This window comes from Protopterus annectens, chromosome 14.part0 (assembly GCF_019279795.1).
Source record: "Protopterus annectens isolate FY-2018-M chromosome 14.part0, PAN1.0, whole genome shotgun sequence".
NCBI lineage: Eukaryota > Metazoa > Chordata > Ceratodontiformes > Protopteridae > Protopterus > Protopterus annectens.
This window is the reverse complement of record NC_056748.1, coordinates 383,450,714-383,469,224: the sequence shown is the minus strand read 5'-3', so window position 1 is coordinate 383,469,224 and position 18,511 is coordinate 383,450,714. Positions and strand designations below refer to the sequence as shown.

The 18,511-nt window shown below is 44.1% G+C and overlaps 1 protein-coding gene across 4 annotated transcripts in view; it reads right to left on the bottom strand.

Annotated features, from left to right (window-relative positions):
- Positions 1 to 367: 367 nt before the first annotated feature.
- The window catches only part of P4HA1 (prolyl 4-hydroxylase subunit alpha 1), a 635,357-nt gene continuing 617,213 nt past the window's right edge, over positions 368 to 18,511 (bottom strand). For all 4 annotated transcript variants that reach the window (XM_044056110.1, XM_044056113.1, XM_044056111.1 and 1 more), the window contains exon 15: positions 368 to 3,522. In XM_044056110.1, coding sequence (XP_043912045.1) covers positions 3,452 to 3,522 — 71 coding nt within the window. In that variant the 3' untranslated portion in view covers positions 368 to 3,451. The remainder of the gene's footprint in view (positions 3,523 to 18,511) is intronic.

Genomic DNA, 18,511 nt, shown 5'->3' with positions numbered 1-18,511 from the left:
TACTAGCCCTCTCAAAGATTATACATAACAGCACATTTCCCACACTATTTTGCAGCGGTATTTCCACATCAATTTCATCTTATAACACAGTCACAAATATTCTTTGAAGTTAACTGAAATATGAGGAACTGCCAATTTTACCATCTTACTTTTAGTAAACTTTCTTTTTTTTTTTTTTTTTTTTTTATCAATGGTCAGTTTGACTGACATTCAAAGACGTTTAAAACCACAAACTGAGACGTTTCAAATTTTACAGCTTTTAGTAGTGACAGTTATACTAAAATGTAATTTCAAAATGTACTGCATAATTAATAAATAAATAAATACTTCTCAAAACATAAGAGACCAATAAAAGCTCAATACACAATTTGCGTGCAAAACAGATTTATTATTGCTCTGAAGGGCAACATTCACACAGGAGATCAAATTAAGGTTAAGACATCAAAACTACATCAAATGTGCATTTCTACTTCCTGGCATTCATAAGACAGCCCAGAGACTTTTTCCTGTGTTAGCCACAAGCAAAATTAATAAATAAAACAGAGGAGTGTGTGACTGTGACTGGCAGGAAGGAAGTCAAAACACTAATAAATCATATTTTTGTTATGTAATTAGCTTGTGACATTTTTTTTAAATGTTACTGTGCTGCTATGATACCAAGTACTGAAGTGAACAAACCGTGCTACTAACGCAGCAAACTGACAACCAGGCACATATGTTCCCCTTCAAAAATATTCAATATGTTGATATGACAAAGGTAAGGGAGAGAAGCACAACAAAATGTCTGAATGTCAAATACCACTTCAAACAGCATTTCATAGCCACAGTCCACAGTTACAAATACCATGGGTCAGATTTCAGAATACTACTATCTTCAGTAGCACTGCTGGATCCTTCTGTAATTGCCCAGCAAACCAGACATTTCACACGGATTTTTTTCTCAGTTCGCAATAGTAAAATTGGATCTGGAAAACTGGGGATGGGAAGAGTGTCATATGCTTTCAGTTTTCTTTGACATTACATTCCCCACAAAAATATGGGGGGGAGCAGAAATTAAAAGACAAATACTGAATGCACAATAGTCACTGCTATATGAAGTGCCATCCAACTCTGCCACCTGGGGGAGAGCAGACTAGGAAAATACCAGTTCTTCCTTTGTCCTTGTATCCTTTGCAGAGATATTGTCCTTGTATATCTAAATGCAGTTACAACTTGGTTATTTAAGCATAATTATGTGACATGCTGACAGACATAATGCAGGACATCAATCCTGATTGCTTGACCCAGCATAAGGCAGATCAACTGTCAAAACACAAATTAGGGTACTGCATATGCTGGAGTGTTCAAATACAGAGATGTACTAATAAATACAGGACAACAATGACCAGCTAATAATGATACAGTGTGCTGGCAACTCTAAAGCCTATTATTTCAGGACCTGTCCCATCAAATTACCTACATAATGTACCCAACAAACAGTGACCACTGAGGCACTTTGAAAAGAAGTCTAACTACCTTCTGGTAGCAATTTAACATGCATGTGGAAGTGGTACAATATAGAAATGTGTGTCATGTTGCTGTCCAGCTCCTTTCTCCTTAACACCCTGTGTAAATGATGACCTAACAGTCTTTCCTGCAACTTCAGATTTAACTAGCATTTCATATTTCATGTCCACAATCCACATTTCAAGCAAACATTTTTAAAAAACCCATACATACAAACCCAACATGATAAAACATTATACAAAACCAGAAACATTATTTCATTTAAAAAACGATTATAAATAAGACATCTCTCCCGCAAAGAACACAGAGACATGGGTTTAATGATTGAAGATTTTGGCCTTTAAAATGAACATGTGCATAGCTACTTTGGACGTTTCTGTCTACAAAAAAGGTTGTCATTTTGCAACTGTCTGCGAAACTTACTTTGGAGTGGCTCTCAAAGACCCTGTTGGAGTCTAAAGCTAAACTGTTATGGAAATTAGCAAGAAGAGTCAGCACTGCCCACTACTACAGCCAGGGAGTCTGCCAATGTCCACACTTTCCTAACTACCAACAGTCTCATTCCCAAATGAGATATGTAAATATAAATACAACATATGTGTTTGTTGAACAAGTTCTACTACCATCTCTTATGGAACACACTACTGAACTAAAAATGGTTTTAGCTTAAAAGTACTGCAGACTAATGTTTTAAACACATGTGCAATGGAGTTACTAAAGGGTTGAAGGCATCACAACATGAAAAGGCAACTACGCCCAATAACACGAAGAAACAAAGAGCTGAATGCCCATTCTGATGATAGAGATGTTTTTCTGATACAAATATAACAATGTAAGGATCACCATGGTGAAACAGTCTTGTCTAGGGACTCCAAACCTGAATTCAAGCATAAGTAATACACTGATGACTACTTTCACAAGTTTAGAATTAAGTAGCGATGTACACATTACTTCAGTCTAGGAGAGAATTACAGCAAAATGCTTTCTAGGTTAGCATTATGGCAAAATGTTTCTTCACATAATGCTAATTATACAAATTATTACAGGCGGTTAGCTACTCCATATTTTCCCAGTGGTAACACTTATCAGTCAGTATGGGGAAATTAAAGACTAAATGTATAGTACAAGTGGTGCAAACTTCTTGAGCTCCCAGAATTTGTAACACTTTGATGTTTATGGTAATAATTTTAAACTACCTGACCTTCTAACACACTGACTGTTAACTAAAAAGGCTGTTGTTCAACTATGTGCTTACGGTTAACTGGTCAAGAGTTACTGAAAGCTAATTAATACTCCACTTTCTAAATAAACCAGCTGCAGTACTGTACTTGAACCTCAAGTGCAGCAAAGACAGTTTTACAAATTATAACATACCATCTCTTCCCAGCATCATGGTTTGTGAGGGTGCAACACTAACAGATAAACACATTACACTAATTAAACAACAGCGTTTTAAAAAAACAGGACAAAGTCTGTAACAGAATGTTAGTCACCATGGTAGACAACATGCACACGTACACAACAGTGCAAGTTGCAGCACTGAAAACTATAATGCTGAATTTTTTTTTTCCAAAAAAATATACGTGAAGATTATTCAGCTTTGTATAAATATACAAGAAATGATCTTATGCTAACATGGATTGACTGGGAATGAGCCAGCTGGCACCTCTGTTTTTCTGCATGTTTCAAGTTGTTGCTTGAATTATACATGTTATCTGTGGCTTCCAAGTGTTATTTATTAACTGGAGTTACAGACAGTCAACAGCGCTCACCCACACAGAGGTGTCTCAAACAGTTTAATCTTAAACTTCCATCTTTAGAAGAATAACTTATGGCAAAAGCCCAGACTGGAGGTGGCAGCTGATGTTACGTGAGACAGATACTAATTAACAGTCATGAATCCTTAAATGTAACAGCCCTCTGAAGAGCAACACGTGCGTAGATGTCAGTTCATTTCTGACAATCCACACCTCCTCCGGAATTCCTGCCCTCGCTCATGTATCCATTTGTTGGACACTGGAAAAAACAGAAAGAGAGCATTTATATTTAAATGCAAAACAACTCAAGCAGATTCAGTCTAACTACCTACAAGCTACTGAATCTCAAAGCCAGCAGCCAGCCAGTTAATTACACTACTAATCATGTATGCTTTTATGATTTCTTACACAGTTATTTAGTTCCTAAATGGCTGAATCATAGCACAATTCCATTGAATCCAAACTGGTTCTTTTTCTACAAACCTGAAACAGTAATAACTAATACAGGGTTTCATTTCAAAGCACACAATTACAATAAAATACTGTTTTATGCTAAACACAGGAAGATCAATGTGCTACACACATAGCACACAGACACAAACACACAAAAAAAGTCTCCTGGGAGGATTTTTTTGGAGTGGTGAGGACTTTATTTCCATAGCCTGAAAATGTCTCGTATTAGCCAACAGAAATTATCTGAAAAAAACTCTGAAGCAGTAGGTAGAGTTAAAACATGATGCCTTGCATAAAACAATTCTTCAAACTAACAAGCAAATAAACAAAGCATTTCCTGGGGCATTATACTTCCAGTATCCCCCACAACCTCCTACCCCCCCCCCCCAAAACACACAGACAGATGGTAGATGATATAACCAGTCTTTCTGAGAAGCTGTAGGCCCAAATGCTGAAAAAGAATTCAAAAAGTACAGATGTGTACATTTACCATAAATGTAGATGTTTGAGTGTATTCACTGTTGCAGTCCTGACATTTGGGATTTCCTGCCATGAAAGCCCTCGGTTGGCCTGACTACCAGAGAAACTCATTTTGCCTCCCAGGCTGCCAGACACCTTAACTGACATCAGAACACTTAGATATAAAGGGAAACAGCCTGTGTCATCCCTTTGGTATTTTTGCGGCCCCATGGAGGAGGAACCCAGAGGTAAGCAAAAGAGAATAAGGAAAGGGGGTACCTAACCCAGGGTAACCTGGGAAAGTGCCCAAGGTCATCATACCTAGTAGGTCACTGGGGTAGGAGGGAGAGAAAGAAGACTGCAATGGTGAATACACTTGAACATGTATATTTATAGTAAGTTCATACAACTAACAGTTGGGAAGATTCACAAAGTTTAACTGAGGGTGAATGTAGATCAAGTATAGAAGAGCATCCCCTGCAGGACTGCAGAGGCAAATCCTGCTCTGGATTTTGAGAAAGCTGGCAGGTGGTAGTACTTTGTGAAGGTATGCACAGAAGACCAAGTGGCTACTTCCAGAATGTCTTTGGTGAGGACCCCCTTAAGGAAGGCGGTAGAAGTAGCTTTGATCTTGGTAGAGTGAGGTCTAACCAAATCCGGGGTTTTTTACCATGATGGCTGTAGCAGACAAAAATGCAGTGAGAAATCCACTTGAAAATGGTCTGATTATTAACTGGTTCTCCTTCAGATTTGGGGGCAAAGTTTATGAACAGTTGATCTGATTTCCTAAAGGATTTAGTCCCATCTAGGGAGAAACATAACATTCTGTGCACATCCAAGGAGCACAGTAATCCTTCTCCCTTGTTCTGAGGATTGGGAAAGAAGATAGACACATGGATGGCTTGATTCAAAGACACAATGATTAACACCTTAAGCATAAAGGAAGGGTTAGTCCTGAGGGAAATCCTGTCTTTATGGAAGATAATGAAAGGCTCTGCTGGCATTAGGGCCTGTAACTCTTGAGACCCTTCTAGCCGAGGTAATGCCTAAAAGAACAGCAATTGTCCAAGTGAGGAATTTTAAAGAGGTATTAGGTGCAGGCTCAAAGGGAGGCAAAGTCAATTTTTCCAGTTCATAGTTGAGGTCCCATGGAGCTGTGGGTTCCTTTTGGGGGGGGGGGGCCTAATGTGAATGACAGTCCAAAGGAAATGTTTCAAAAAGGGGTGTGAGAAGATTGGGAGGAGGACAGGAACCATCATCATCATCAGCCACCTTTTTCCCCACTTTTTTTACATGGGGTCGGGGAGAACAGGAATGTGAGCAGATATGGCTGAGGCATGTATTTTTATGGAGGAGTAGGAAAGTACAGTTGTGTACACTTACCATACATGTAGATGTTCGAGTGTATTCACTGTTGCAGTTATCACACTTGGGTTATCCTGCCAGGGTTAGCCCTCAGTCGGCCCGAATATCAGAGGCTTAGTATTTCTGCATCGGTTGCTGTTGCCCCAGGACTGACATCAGGTCATCAGTGGTATAAAATCAGGCAGCCGATGCCACTACATCAGTTTTTCTTGCCCCAGTTGTCAACAGCCCCTAAATAGGGAGCTAGGTTATGGTGGAAGAACACCACCAGTAGAAAGTAAATACCAAAAATTTCCTGTAAGGAGAAAGGAAGAGAGAGAGAGAGGCAAGGGGGGCGGAGGGTGGGAAACCAGGATTGCAACAGTGAATACACACAAACATCTACATTTATGGTAAATGTACACAAGTGTACTATGTTCTTTGCGTTTCACTGTTGCAGTCATCACACTTGGGTTGATTCCCAAAGCTGAAGAAAAGGGTGGAGGCAGTCAAGAAGACTGGGGACTGGCTAGGATGCCCTGTGTGAAGATTGGGTGAAGATAGGTGAAAGCTGCCAGCCTAGCCAGTTAGAATTTTGGAGAGAGTGCTGTCATCTGTAAATATGAATGTAAACCACAGGCTTGTTGTCATAAATGGTAAAAATAGTGTTACTGTGGAACTGAAAAAAATGTGACAGTGCATTCTACTGACCAAGTAAAGCATGTTGTGACCCTTTGATGTAAACAAGACTCCAGGCCAGTCTAGATGAAGGAATTCTTGCTATTGTTTTAAGGCCAGATTTAATGGCCAGAATTTGCATGCATAAATGTCCTTAATGGCTTTGCTTCCTGACCTGGTGTGAGCTTACTAAAGAATGTAGCCTGTTAGCCTGGGAACCCAGGGAAGTGTGAAGAATGATGTAATGTGAACCAGGAATGTGATTTTAAAAACTGAGAGAATCGGTGAGCATTAAGCATTTTTGTCTTGACCATCCAATTCATCAGCACTCTGCCTTTGCTCTATATGCAAATTATCTTAGATTTGTGTTTTCTCTTAAAAATAGCTAGAAACTAGAAAGATTAGACTAAGTGTTTTTCTGTGATGTCAGAACTGTACTACTGAATTATTTTAAGTATTTCTCTGTGATCTCTGAACTCTTGACTAGCACTGTGTATTAAGAAGTATTGTCTTGTGTTTTTATTATTTATTATTAAATATTTTAAAACCTTTCAACTGTGGCTGTTTTGTGTAGAGATAAGTTAAGCTCTAAGAGTACATTGCATGCATATAGTGATCCTGTACCAAGTCACTCTAATAAGCCTTGACTGTTTAGTTATACTACCAATTGGATAATAATATTGCACAGTAATAATTGGACACCCTTTAAGGGTCTTTGGGTAGCTGATAATTATTAGCTCGGTGGTAGCAGTGATTTCTACCGTATAAGCTGCGGTGGTGCAGCGGAAGTGTTGTTGCCTCACAGCAAGAGGTTCTCCTGTTCAATTCTCGGCTGGAGTGCCTTCTGTGTGGAGTCTGCATGTCCTCCCCACGGTCGAGTGGCATTCAAAAGACATGCGTGAATGGGCGTGCCTTCGCTAAAGATTAGGCGTCGGGCTGGCAACTTGACACCAGAAAAATCTACTGCCAATCATTCCCGGACTGGAGTTCCGCTGTGGTGACCCCTAACCCGGAAAAGCCGAAAAGACAAACAAGTCTGGGTAAAAGGGGCACAGCTGGAGAACCTGTGCCAGCCTTTCCCAGGAGTGTCTGTGTGGTTGTATAAATTTATCTCAAGGTGTATGTGTGTGTGTGTGTGTGTGTGTGTGTGTGTGTGTGTGTGTGTGTGTGTGTGTGTGTGTGTGTGTGTGTGTGTGTGTGTGTGTGTGTGTGTGTGTGTGTGTGTGTGTGTGTGTGTGTGTGTGTGTGTCAGCTACTTGGGCAGGGACATGAAGCACTGGTTGGACAGAGAGGGTGCTGGAGGTTTTAGCTTGCCCACTAGGCTGAGATCATGACCCTATAGCTCTGCCAGTGGGGAGTCTTATTGGGGACCTGAAGAGCAAGGGAGCGACCAACCCCGGACTGACTGTGATCTCTTGTGTGCTTTTAAGGGAAATTGCACTTTACTATGTGTATTTGTTATCCTTTCCTCCTATATGAGACGTCCCTCACTAGTGTTAGTGGTGAGGATTGAGGCTACTTGATTGGTGGGCCAGGGTACGGGCATCACATATTAATTGTTTGGGAGTGGTGGGATATCCACATCACATATTAATTGGTTGGCAAATACTAATTGGCTTGTAATGGTGTGGATAGAGTGAATTCTTGTAGCTTGTATACAGTGAGCTTTGAAGGTGTTTTGTACTCTAAATCAGCCATGCAGAGTTCAGATCACAATTGTTTTATTTCTTTTGTTAGCTTAGTTAGTCAGGGTGAGCAGGCAGCATGTCAGCAGAGAAGTATGGAAAGCTGACAAGGAGCCAGCTGGCGGAGATGTGCCAAGCTAAGGGACTGGTGCATGGAAAGCTGACTAAGGCAGACCTGATTGCAGCCTTGGTTATAGCTGCATCAGAAAACAGCAACCAGGAGGACAATCAGACTGGCAGTGGAGATATAATACCCTCGGAGAATGAACAGCTGAACCTTTCTGCAGAGGACTTAAAAATCCATCTGGAGCTAAAGGGACTTGAGTTGGAGGCCAGGCGTTTGGAGACAGATCCAAGGAAAAGGAGCGGCAGAGGACGCATGAGAGGGAAATGCTGACTCTTCGCCAGAGTCATGGAGGTAATGGGGAAGGGAGTAACTGGACCCCGGAAACACAAAAGGTCAGTAAATTTCTTCTGCAATTTAAAGAGGGGGACAAGTTTAACAGTTTCATTCATATGTTTGAGAGGGTATGCAAACAGTATAGGTTCATACATAGGACAGATTTTTGAGACCCTTATCCTTTTGGTGAGGAACCAGCTGCTGCAAGTGCAATCATTGGTCTGATGAGTGATGAGTAAAGGGAGACCAAAGGCTCTGGGTACAGTTCCTGACCCCCTTACTCCATGATAAAGCTGTAACTGTTTTGTCAAAAATGTCTGATGTTGTCTTGGGACAATAAGGGTACCAAACTACCACCAGAGGTTATATCCCATTGAAGTGAATGGCAAAGAGGCCATTGCCAAGAGAGACACAGTCTCTGATATAACCATTGTAAAGTCTGCAATGGTTACAGAGGAGCACTACTTGCCTGGGCAGTCTACTCCAGTCAAGGCTTTAGGAGGGATCCCATTCCAAATACCTTTGGCTAGGGTTCACCTTGACTGGGAGGGTGGAAAAGGAAGCCAGCAAGTAGGTGTGTTTGAGGATATACCTGCAGATGTGCTGATAGGGAATGATTTTGATAGTGCAGTACCCTGTGCTTGTGCAGTTACATGCAGTCAGGCCTGGAGACAAGCAGGTAAGTCTGGTAGCCTGGGGAAGACCTAGACAGACTGCATACTTGCAGTCAGGACTGGTGAGGTGGTTACTTCAGGGAGGGGGTTAACCTGTAGCAGGGAGACTGAAGGTGAGCCACAACTGCTTAGGGGTACTGATGGTCCCTTGGACAGAGTGACTGCAAAGGTAGAGGTGAGTAGTTGTACCCAGGCTGACAGTGAAGCACCACTGTCAGAGGATGCCAGAGTTCCTGTGGAAGGGGAGCTGGGAAGGGTTACAAGGAGAGAGTCGAGACAGGCTCAGCTCTCAGACCCCACATTGCAAGGCCTGAGGCAGGTAGCTAGAGAGACACCTGATTCTCAAGGAAAGGGGGAATCTGTATACTGGGACAAAGGGTTATTATACAGAGAGTGGACCCCTGAGGGAGGGCTAGAAGGTGAGAGAGTACAGCAGTTGGTAGTGCCTAGAGCCTACCATCTAGCACTTCTAGCCATAGCCCATGTTATTCCCTTTGCAGGTCATATGGGCATAAAATGTACAAAGAGGCACATTATGCAAAACTTCTATTGGCCTGGAATTTCCAGAGATGTAACAGGGTACTGCAGGACCTGTGAGCAGTGCCAAAAGGTAGGCAAGGCAGGAGATAAGGTGAGAGCTCCTTTTGATGCCTTTGCCTGTGATTGAGGAGCCATTTCAGAGGGTAGCTATGGATATTGTGGGTCCTCTGACTACCCAAAGTTCCACAGGGAAAAAGTACATCCTAGTGGTAGTGGACTATGCTACACGATACCCTGAGGCAGTGGCTTTGTCCTCCACTGAGGCAGAGAATGTGGCAAATGCTTTGATAAAGATTTTCAGCAGGGTAGGTTTCCCAAAAGAAATACTGACTGACAGATGTGCCAATTTCATGTCAGACCTGCTGGCTTGTCTGTGGAAGTTCTGTGGGGTGAAGCACATGAAGACCACCCCCTACCATCCCTAGACTAATGGTCTTGTTGAAAGACTGAATTCTACAATCAAGTCCATGCTACGGGCATTTGCAGATCACGTTAAGAGAGAGTGGGACAGACATTTGCCCCATCTGTTATTTGCTTACAGAAAGGTTCCCCAGGAATCCACAGGTTTTTCACCCCTTGAGTTGCTGTATGGGCATAGGGTGAGGGGACCTCTAGATTTAGTTCGAGATGAGTGGGAAGATGAGTGCGAGTCTCACAAGGGGTCTGTTGTGGCACACGTCCTAACCCTCAGGACAAGGCTCAAGGAACTCATGGGCTTGGCCCAGGAGAGCCTGGCAGAAGCCCAACAACAGAAAAAGATATGGTATGACAGGAATGCTCAAGCTAGAGAGTATGCTGTGGGGCATCAGGTAATTGTTCTCATTCCTGTCAGACACAACAAGCTGCAAGCAGCTTGGGAAGGGACCGTACAAGGTGGTAAGAAAGGTAAGTGATGTTAACTAAATGGTGGAACTGCTAGGCAGATGGCAGGGACACAAACTGTACCATGTTAATATGATGAAACCTTACCATGATAGGAAGGCCCTTGTGCTGAGCATTTGCAGTGGATTGCAGGAGGAGTCTGAGGGAGATCTGGGGACTGATCTCCTCAGTGAGGCTCGGGCTGACACCTCAGTAGAAGGGGTAGCAATGTCCGAGCAGCCATCTCCTACCCAGGTTTGAGAAATCTGAGCAGTGTTGCAGGAATTTGGGGACATGTTCACTGGGAAACCAGAGTGCACCCAACTGAGGCAGCACCAGGTGGATACAGGACCCCAAAGGCCTATTAGGCAGGCCTCTTAGAGTGCCTGAGAGAGTCAAACAGACTCTGAAGGAGGAGGTACAGGAGATGTTGGAACTAGGGGTGATTCAGGAGTCCAACAGCCCCTGGGCCTCCACACTGGTGCTGGTGCCAAAGAAGGATGGCAGCACCAGGTTCTGTGTGGACTACAGGAAATTAAATAGTCACTTAGAGTCAGATGCTTACCCCATGCCTAGGACAGATGAATTCCTAGAGCAGCTGGGTGGGGCTATGTATCTTACAACAATTGATCTTACCAAGGGTTACAGGCAGGTGCCCTTGACTCCCAGTGCTAGACAGAAGTCAGCCTTTGTGACTCCTTTTGGCTTGTATGACTTCACAAAAATGCCCTTTGGGATGAAGAATGCCCCAGCAACTTTCCAGAGGCTGGTAGATCATATCATAGTAGGAGCAGGAGGGTTTGCCCTTGCTTACCTAGATGATATTGTCATATACAGCCATTCCTGGCCAGAACACCTTCAGCATGTCAGGGAGGTGCTGGGTAGACTACAGAGGACAGGGTTGACCATTAAGCTGAGCAAATGTCAGGTGGGTATGGCAGAGGTCTCCTACCTAGGACATAGAGTGGGGAGTGGTAAGATAAGGCCAGAACCTGCCAAAGTGGAAGCCATTCAGGCATGGCCTGCACCTGTTACTAAAAAGCAGGTGAGGGCATTTTTAGGGACAGCAGGGTACTACAGAAAGTTCGTCCCCAGTTATAGTACCATAGCTGCTCCCCTCACAGACTTGACAAGGAAGAGCAGGCAATATAAGGTAGCGTGGACCCCAGCATGTGAGCAGGCATTCCAGAAGCTTAAAGAAGCTTTGGGAGGACCCCCCGTGTTAGCCAGTCCAGATTACAGAAAATAATTTGTTGTGCAGGTGGATGCTTCGAACCATGGGGTGGGGGCTGTACTTAGCCAGATTTCTTCAGAAGGGGAAGAGCACCCAGTGGTTTATCTCAGTCATAGGCTCCAACCCAGGGAGGAATGCTATGCAGCTGTAGAAAAGGAATTTCTAGCCATAGTGTGGGCACTGCAGAAACTTCAGCCTTATCTGTATGGAACGAAATTCACTGTTATGACAGATCACAACCCTCTAACATGGTTAAACAGAGCCAGACAGCAAAATGCCAAGTTGCTAAGATGGAGCCTGGGATTGCAAGCATATGATATGTCCATGCAGCACGGCAGTGGGATTAGCAATGCCAATGCAGATGTGCTCTCAAGACAGGGAACGGGGTAAGGTATACTCAGATAGACCTAACTCCCTCAAGCAGCATTTCTCAAGGGTCACTTTTTTTGAAAACTAGCTTGAGTTTTCCGGGGGGGGGGGGGATATGTGAAGATTGGGTGAAGATAGTGAAGGCTGCCAGCGTAGCCAGATAGAATTTTGGAGATAATTCTGTCATCTGTAAATATGAATGTAAACCATGGGCTTGTAGTCTTAAATGGTAAAAATAGTGTTACATGTGGAACTGAAAAAAATGTAACAGTGCACTCTACTGACCAAGTAAAGCATGTTGTGACCCTTTGAAGTAAACATGGCTCCTGCTGGTCTAGATGAAGGAATTCTTGCAATTGTTTTAAGGCCAGATTTAATGGCCAGAATTTGCATGCATAGATGTCCTTAATATCTTTGCTTCCTGACCTGGTGTGAGGTTACTAAAGAATGTAGCTTGTTAGCCTGGGAACCCAGGGAAGTGTGAAGAATGATGTAATGTGGACCAGGAATGTGATTTTAAAAATAGAGAGAATCAGAGAGCATTAAACATTTTTGTCTTGACCATCCAGCTCATCGGCACTCTGCCTTTGCTCTATATGTAAGTTATCTTAGATTTGTGTTTTCTCTTAGAAATAGCTAGAAACTAGACATATTAGACTAAGTGTTTTTCTGTGATGTCAGCACTGTACTACTGAATTATTTTAAGTATTTCTCTGTGATTTCTGAACTCTTGACTAGCACTGTGTAGTAAGAAGTATTGTCTTGTGTTTTTATTATTTATTATTAAATACTTTATAACCTTTTAACTGTGGCTGTTAAGCTCTAAGAGTACATTGCATGTATCTAGTGATCCTGCACCAAATCACTCTAACAAGCCTTGACTGTTTAGTTATACTACCAATTGGATAATAATACTGCACAGTAATAATTGGATACCCTTTTAAGGGCCTTTGGGTAGCTGATAATTAGTAGCTGGGTGGTGGCAGTGATTTCTGCCGTATAGTCTGCGTAAAAGGGGCACAGCTGGAGAACCTGTGCCAGCCTTTCCCAGGAGTGTCTGTGTGGTTGTATAGACTTATCTCAAAGTATATGTGTGTGTGTGTGTGTGTGTCAGCTACTTGGGCAGGGACATGAGGCACTGGTTGGACAGAGAGGGTGCTGGAGGTTCTAGCTTGCCCACTAGGCTGAGGTCTGGACCCTATAGCTGTGCCAGTGAGGAGTCTTATTGGCGACCTGGCGAGCAAGGGAGTGACCAGCCCTGGACTGACTGATCTCTGTCTGATCTTAAGGGAAAATGCACTTTACCGTGTGAACTTGTTATCATTTCCTCCTATATGAGATGCCCCTCACTGGTGTTAGTGGTGAGGATTGAGGCTCCTTGATTGCTGGGCCAGGGCACCGGCATGTCACCCTGCAAGATTGCGGTGGCAAAGCCTGCCCTGGATTTGGACAAGATAGGCAGGAGGTAATGCTTGGTGAATGTATGAACAGAAGTTCATGTTGCAGCCTCCAGGATGTCCCTGGTGGGGACCCCTCTGAGAAAAACTGCAGAGGTGGAGGTTGCCCTGGTGGAATGCATCCTGACCCTCTTTGGGGGTGGTTTCTCATGCTATTTGTAGCAGCAATGGATGCAGTGTGCTATCCATTTGGAGATTGTTTGTTTGGATATGGCCTTGCCCTCTGCCCCTGCTGCTTTGCTGACTAGCAATTGGTCAGTTTGTCTAAAGGATTTAGTCCTATCCAGATAGAATCTGAGCTGTTTGTGCACATCTAGAGAGTGCAAAATCTTTTCCCCCTTGTTTTGTGGGTTAGGGAAAAAGGTGGGCAAAATAATGGATTGGTTGAGAACCACACTGGACACAACTTTAGGCATGAAGGATGGGTTAGTCCTGAGGGAGACCTTGTCAGCATGGAAAATGATGAAGGGCTCTACAACCATGAGTGCATGTAGCTTTGAAACTCTTCTAGCTGAAGTGATGGCCAAAAGCAAGGCTGTTTTCCAAGAAAGGAATTTTAATTCTGCTGAAGCTGCAGGCTCAAAGGAGGGGGGGGGGGTAGGGTGAGTTTTTCCAACAGAAAGTTAAGGTCCCAAGCTGTGGTAGGAGCTATTCTGGGTGGCCTTAAGTTGTTAGCCCCTCTTAGGAACTGTTTGATGAAAGGATGTGAGAAGAGAGGTGGCTCTATGCTGTAATGAGCAGAGATGGCAGAGGCATGAACAGGCTGCACAGCAGTGGGTACCAGTGCTGGCGTGGCCAGTCTGGGGCAATCAAGATTGCCCTTGGTTTTTCCTCCCTTATTTTGAGCAGTACCCTTGAAATGAGTGGTAGTGGTGGAGGGGGAAATGCATAGATCGAGAGGTTTACCCATTGGAAGTATAGAGCATCCACTTTCCAGGCCTTGCTGTGAGGTTCCTGGTGCAGAATTTGCTGAGCTGATGATTGGAGTGGGAGGCAGAGGTCCACCTTCGGGGTGCCCCATTTCTGGGTTACAAGGTTGAAGGTTCTGTGGTCTAGCTGCCACTCATGTGGGTCTAGCAGGTTTCTGCTCAAGTTGTCTGCCAGGGAGTTTAGGAAGCCTGGCGGGAATTGTGCTAGCAGGTATATTTGCATGGCTGAGGGCGTGTGCCAAAGGGTCATGGCAAGCCTGCAGAGAGGGTAAGAGTGAGTCCCTCCCTGCTTGTTGATATACCACATCACTGTGGTGTTGTCTGTTTTAATCACTAGAGGCCCCGGGGACAGTAGGGGTCTGAAAGCTGTCAGGTCGTGCTGAACAGCTAGCATCTCTTTTTGGTTGATGTGCAGATGTATTTGTTTTGGGCTCCAATGGCCCTGAATGCACCTGCCGTCCAGGTGTGCATCCCAGGCATAGTCTGATGCATCTGTGGTGAGGGTCTGGGTGGCATGGGGTTGAGAGAAGGGAAGCCCCTTGTTGTGGATGCATGCTGCTGCCTACCAAAGAAAATCTTTTCTTAGATGGTATCATAGGTATGGTAGTTTCCAATTCTTGAGAATGTTGGCACCAAAGGCTTTTTTGGTACCATTGTAGTTTCCTCATATGCACTCTGGCATATGGAATGAGTAGAATGCAGGAGGTCATGAGCCCTAGAGCTTGCAGGATTTTCCTTGCGGGTAACTGGGTTCTGGGGGTTAGTTGAGAGACGTAGCCTGTCAGGTAGGCTTGTTTTTCTGGAGTAAGGAATGCCATCTGAGATGCTGTGTCCAGGCTTGCTCCCAGGAATACAATTTTTTGGGTCAGGACTAGTTTTGATTTCTTTTCATTGATGGTATACCCCAGGGAGTTCAGAAGGTCCTTTACAAAGGTCAAGTGCTGTAACAGCTTTTCCTGACTGTCTGCCTGAATCAGGTAATCGTCTAAGTGGGAGTAAATTTGAATATTTCTTTGTCTGCAAAAAGCAATGGCTGGAGCCAGGCATTTTGTGAAAACTCTGGGAGCTGTGGATAAGCCAAAGGGAAGCACAGAGAACTGAAAGTGCATAGATCCTGCCCTGAAACGTAGACATTTCCTGCAAAATTCCCTGATTGGGATGTGTAGGTAGGCCTCTTTTAGGTCTAGGGTGGCTAACCAAGCATCCTTGGAAAGCATAGGAAGAAGCTGCTGGAGAGTGAACATTCTGAGTTTTGGTATCACCAAAAAGGTGTTTAGAATGGATAGATCGAGGATTGGGTGCCAGGTGCCCTCTTTTCTGGGTACCAGGAAGAGTCTGGAATAGAAACCTTGGCCTATCTGGTCTGCAGGAACATACTGTATTGGCCTCATGGAGAGCAGGGAATGGACTTGCTTTTTGGCCTCTGCCCACTGGTTTGGAGGAAGATCTGTGAACCCTTTTGGGGTTGGCAGAGTGTGGAAATAAAATTTGCATCCCTGGGACACTGTTGAGGACCCATCGGTCGCTGGTAATAGAGGCCCAGTTGTTTGCATGGAAGGAGAGTTTTCCTCCTAGGGGCACAAGCAGGTGGGCAGAGGTAACGGGTGGAGGTGTGAAGTCATTGTGAGTTCTTGTCATAAGGGGGTGGCTTAGCACTCCCTGTTTTTGAAGAGGAGGAACTCCATTGCTCAGATCTCTGTATTCCTTGGGACTGCTGTCCGGGGGGGTCTGATTCCCCTGGGTCTTGGCTGAGCTGCCCTGGAGGGAGCCTGAAAGGACTAGTGCTTGGAGGGGCAATGCCTACTGAACCGCGGAGGCTGAACCTGTAAGCAGTCTTTAGCTGTCTTCATAGATTTAGCTTTTTCTTCCATCTTTTTTAAGACCTCTTCTGCCTTGGTGCCAAACGAATTGTCTTTGTTCAATGGTGCGTCCAATAATTTTGATTTGACATGGTCTGGCAAGGTCTGTTCCTTAAGCCAAGCATGCCTTCTAAGGACAGAACCAGTGACTGCTGCCCTGCAAGATGCTTCTAGGGTGTCAAAGCCACATTGCAAGGTCTGCTTAGTAACTTGGCTTGCAGAATGCATAAGCTCTTATAATTCTTTATTATTTTCCGCACAAGCATGAAAGGAAGATATTTTTTGTTTCAGGAGTTCCAAGGTATGCTGCTGATATTTCAGCATGTGGAACTGACAATTTAGTGCTCTAATAGCAAGAGTTGCAGAGGTGTATACTTTTTTACCCCATCTGTCTAAATATCGGGAATCCCTGCCTGAGGGGGTGGCATTCTTAGCTGAGATTGCTTTAATTCATTTAGGTCCTTGGGAAATGACCTCTGAGTCAGCAGTAGGATTTTTGAAAAGGAATTTGTGAGAGTCAGGGACTCTGTAGTACCTATTAGGTTCCTGGGAGCAGGAGGAAGGGAGTCAGGAGTCAAACTGGATTCCATAAAAACATCATCCACAACACCCAGGACAGGAGGAATGGCTAAAGGTCTGTGCTGTGGTAAATCTAAGAATTCCAGGAGTCTCTTTTTTGACTGAGGATAGTCCTGACATTCCCATTGGAAATGCTCCCTTAAAGTATGTAGGGTTTCACCAAATGAAAAATCCTCGGGAGGAGAGGCAGAAGGAATGGATTCCTCTGCATCAGAATCCTCATAAGCAGAGAGGGGTTGCATGTCTTCATATTCAGAAACCTCAGTCACTGGACTCCTGTTCAGATAAAACTACTGGGACAAGTCTCTGGTCTTGGTAGCGGCCTGCAAATCCACATAAGCAGGCATCAGGGGTTGTGAAAGCGTCTCAGTGAAGATCAGAGAACTGCTGTCTAGCTTAATGGAAGCGTTGTCAGTAGTTTTGGACCTGTGCGGTCTGTCTCTGTCTTTATCCTTACATTTTTTTCGGAAAATCAGTAGTCTGATAGCTTACCGAATCCATATGAGAATACGAGGACTGAGAGCAAAAATATTTAGCTACAATAAGGGCCCAACGACATATAGTTCTGGTGTTGAACAAAGCACAAAAGTGACAGCGAGGGACGTCGTGGTCTGGGCCTAAACAGGTGATGCAGTAAGAATGGAAGTCTCGGTGTGGTATTTGCTTTCCACAGGCGAGACAATTGTTAAGTTTTTCTGACATCGGTTAGAGCAAGAAAAAAGTATCCCCAATGGGGTACTTAGCTTTAGAATACTTCAACTTCAATCCGGAAATGAAAACTCGGGTAGCAGCCAACCAGCACTTATGTGAACTGCTTCTGCTTCGGGTTCTTCGGCAAGAAAGACTGATGTAATGGCGTCGGCTGCCTGATTTTATACCACTGACGACCTGATGTCAGTCCTGGAGTGACAGCAACAGATGCAGAAATACTAAGCCTCTGGTATTTGGGCTGACTGAGGGCTGCCCCTATCAGGATAACCCAAGAGTGATGACAGCAACAGTGAAACATGAAGAACATAGGCCTTTATATCCACTAGGCTGGCCAGGTACTCCAGGATGGCCGAAATGTTAGCTGAGCTGGGCTCAAGGTGGTCCCTCTGGCACCAAGCAGACAGTCTTTTCCTTTTGGCTGCATACGCTTTCTTTGTGTTAGGCCTTCTGGATTCCTTCAGAATGTTTTGCACCTGTTGACTTACATTGGTGTAGCAGTTAGGTGCTGACAGATAATACAGGCTGAAAGGTTCAGGGTCTGCAGATTAGCATGCACTATCCTCCCTTTATCCTAGGTGAGGAGGTCCACCCACTGCTGTAACTCCCGTGGCAATAAAAGACTGCAGTGATGATGCAGGATGGCTCCCTTTATACCTGAGCATTCTGATGTCGGTTAAGGCATCTGCCAGCCTTAGAAGTGAAATATGTTTCTCTGGTAGTCGGGTCAGCCGAGGACTTTCAAGGCAGGAAATCCCAACTGTCAGGGCTGCAACAGTGAAACATTATTAATATCTGCATGGGACAAGCACAAGGCAATTTTTATGAGACATGCAAAAAAACTTAAGCTTTTAGTTAAACAGAATCTGCAGCTTGACCCACAGGTACAGAAAGAGGTGGACTCGGACAAGTGTTCCTTATTTACCGTCGAAAATATTAATGTTTCTGTGTTTTTCATTCAGATAATGTCACTTTGCCAAACAGAAAATTTCAATTTTCTCACAGTAGAAGTTCCCACT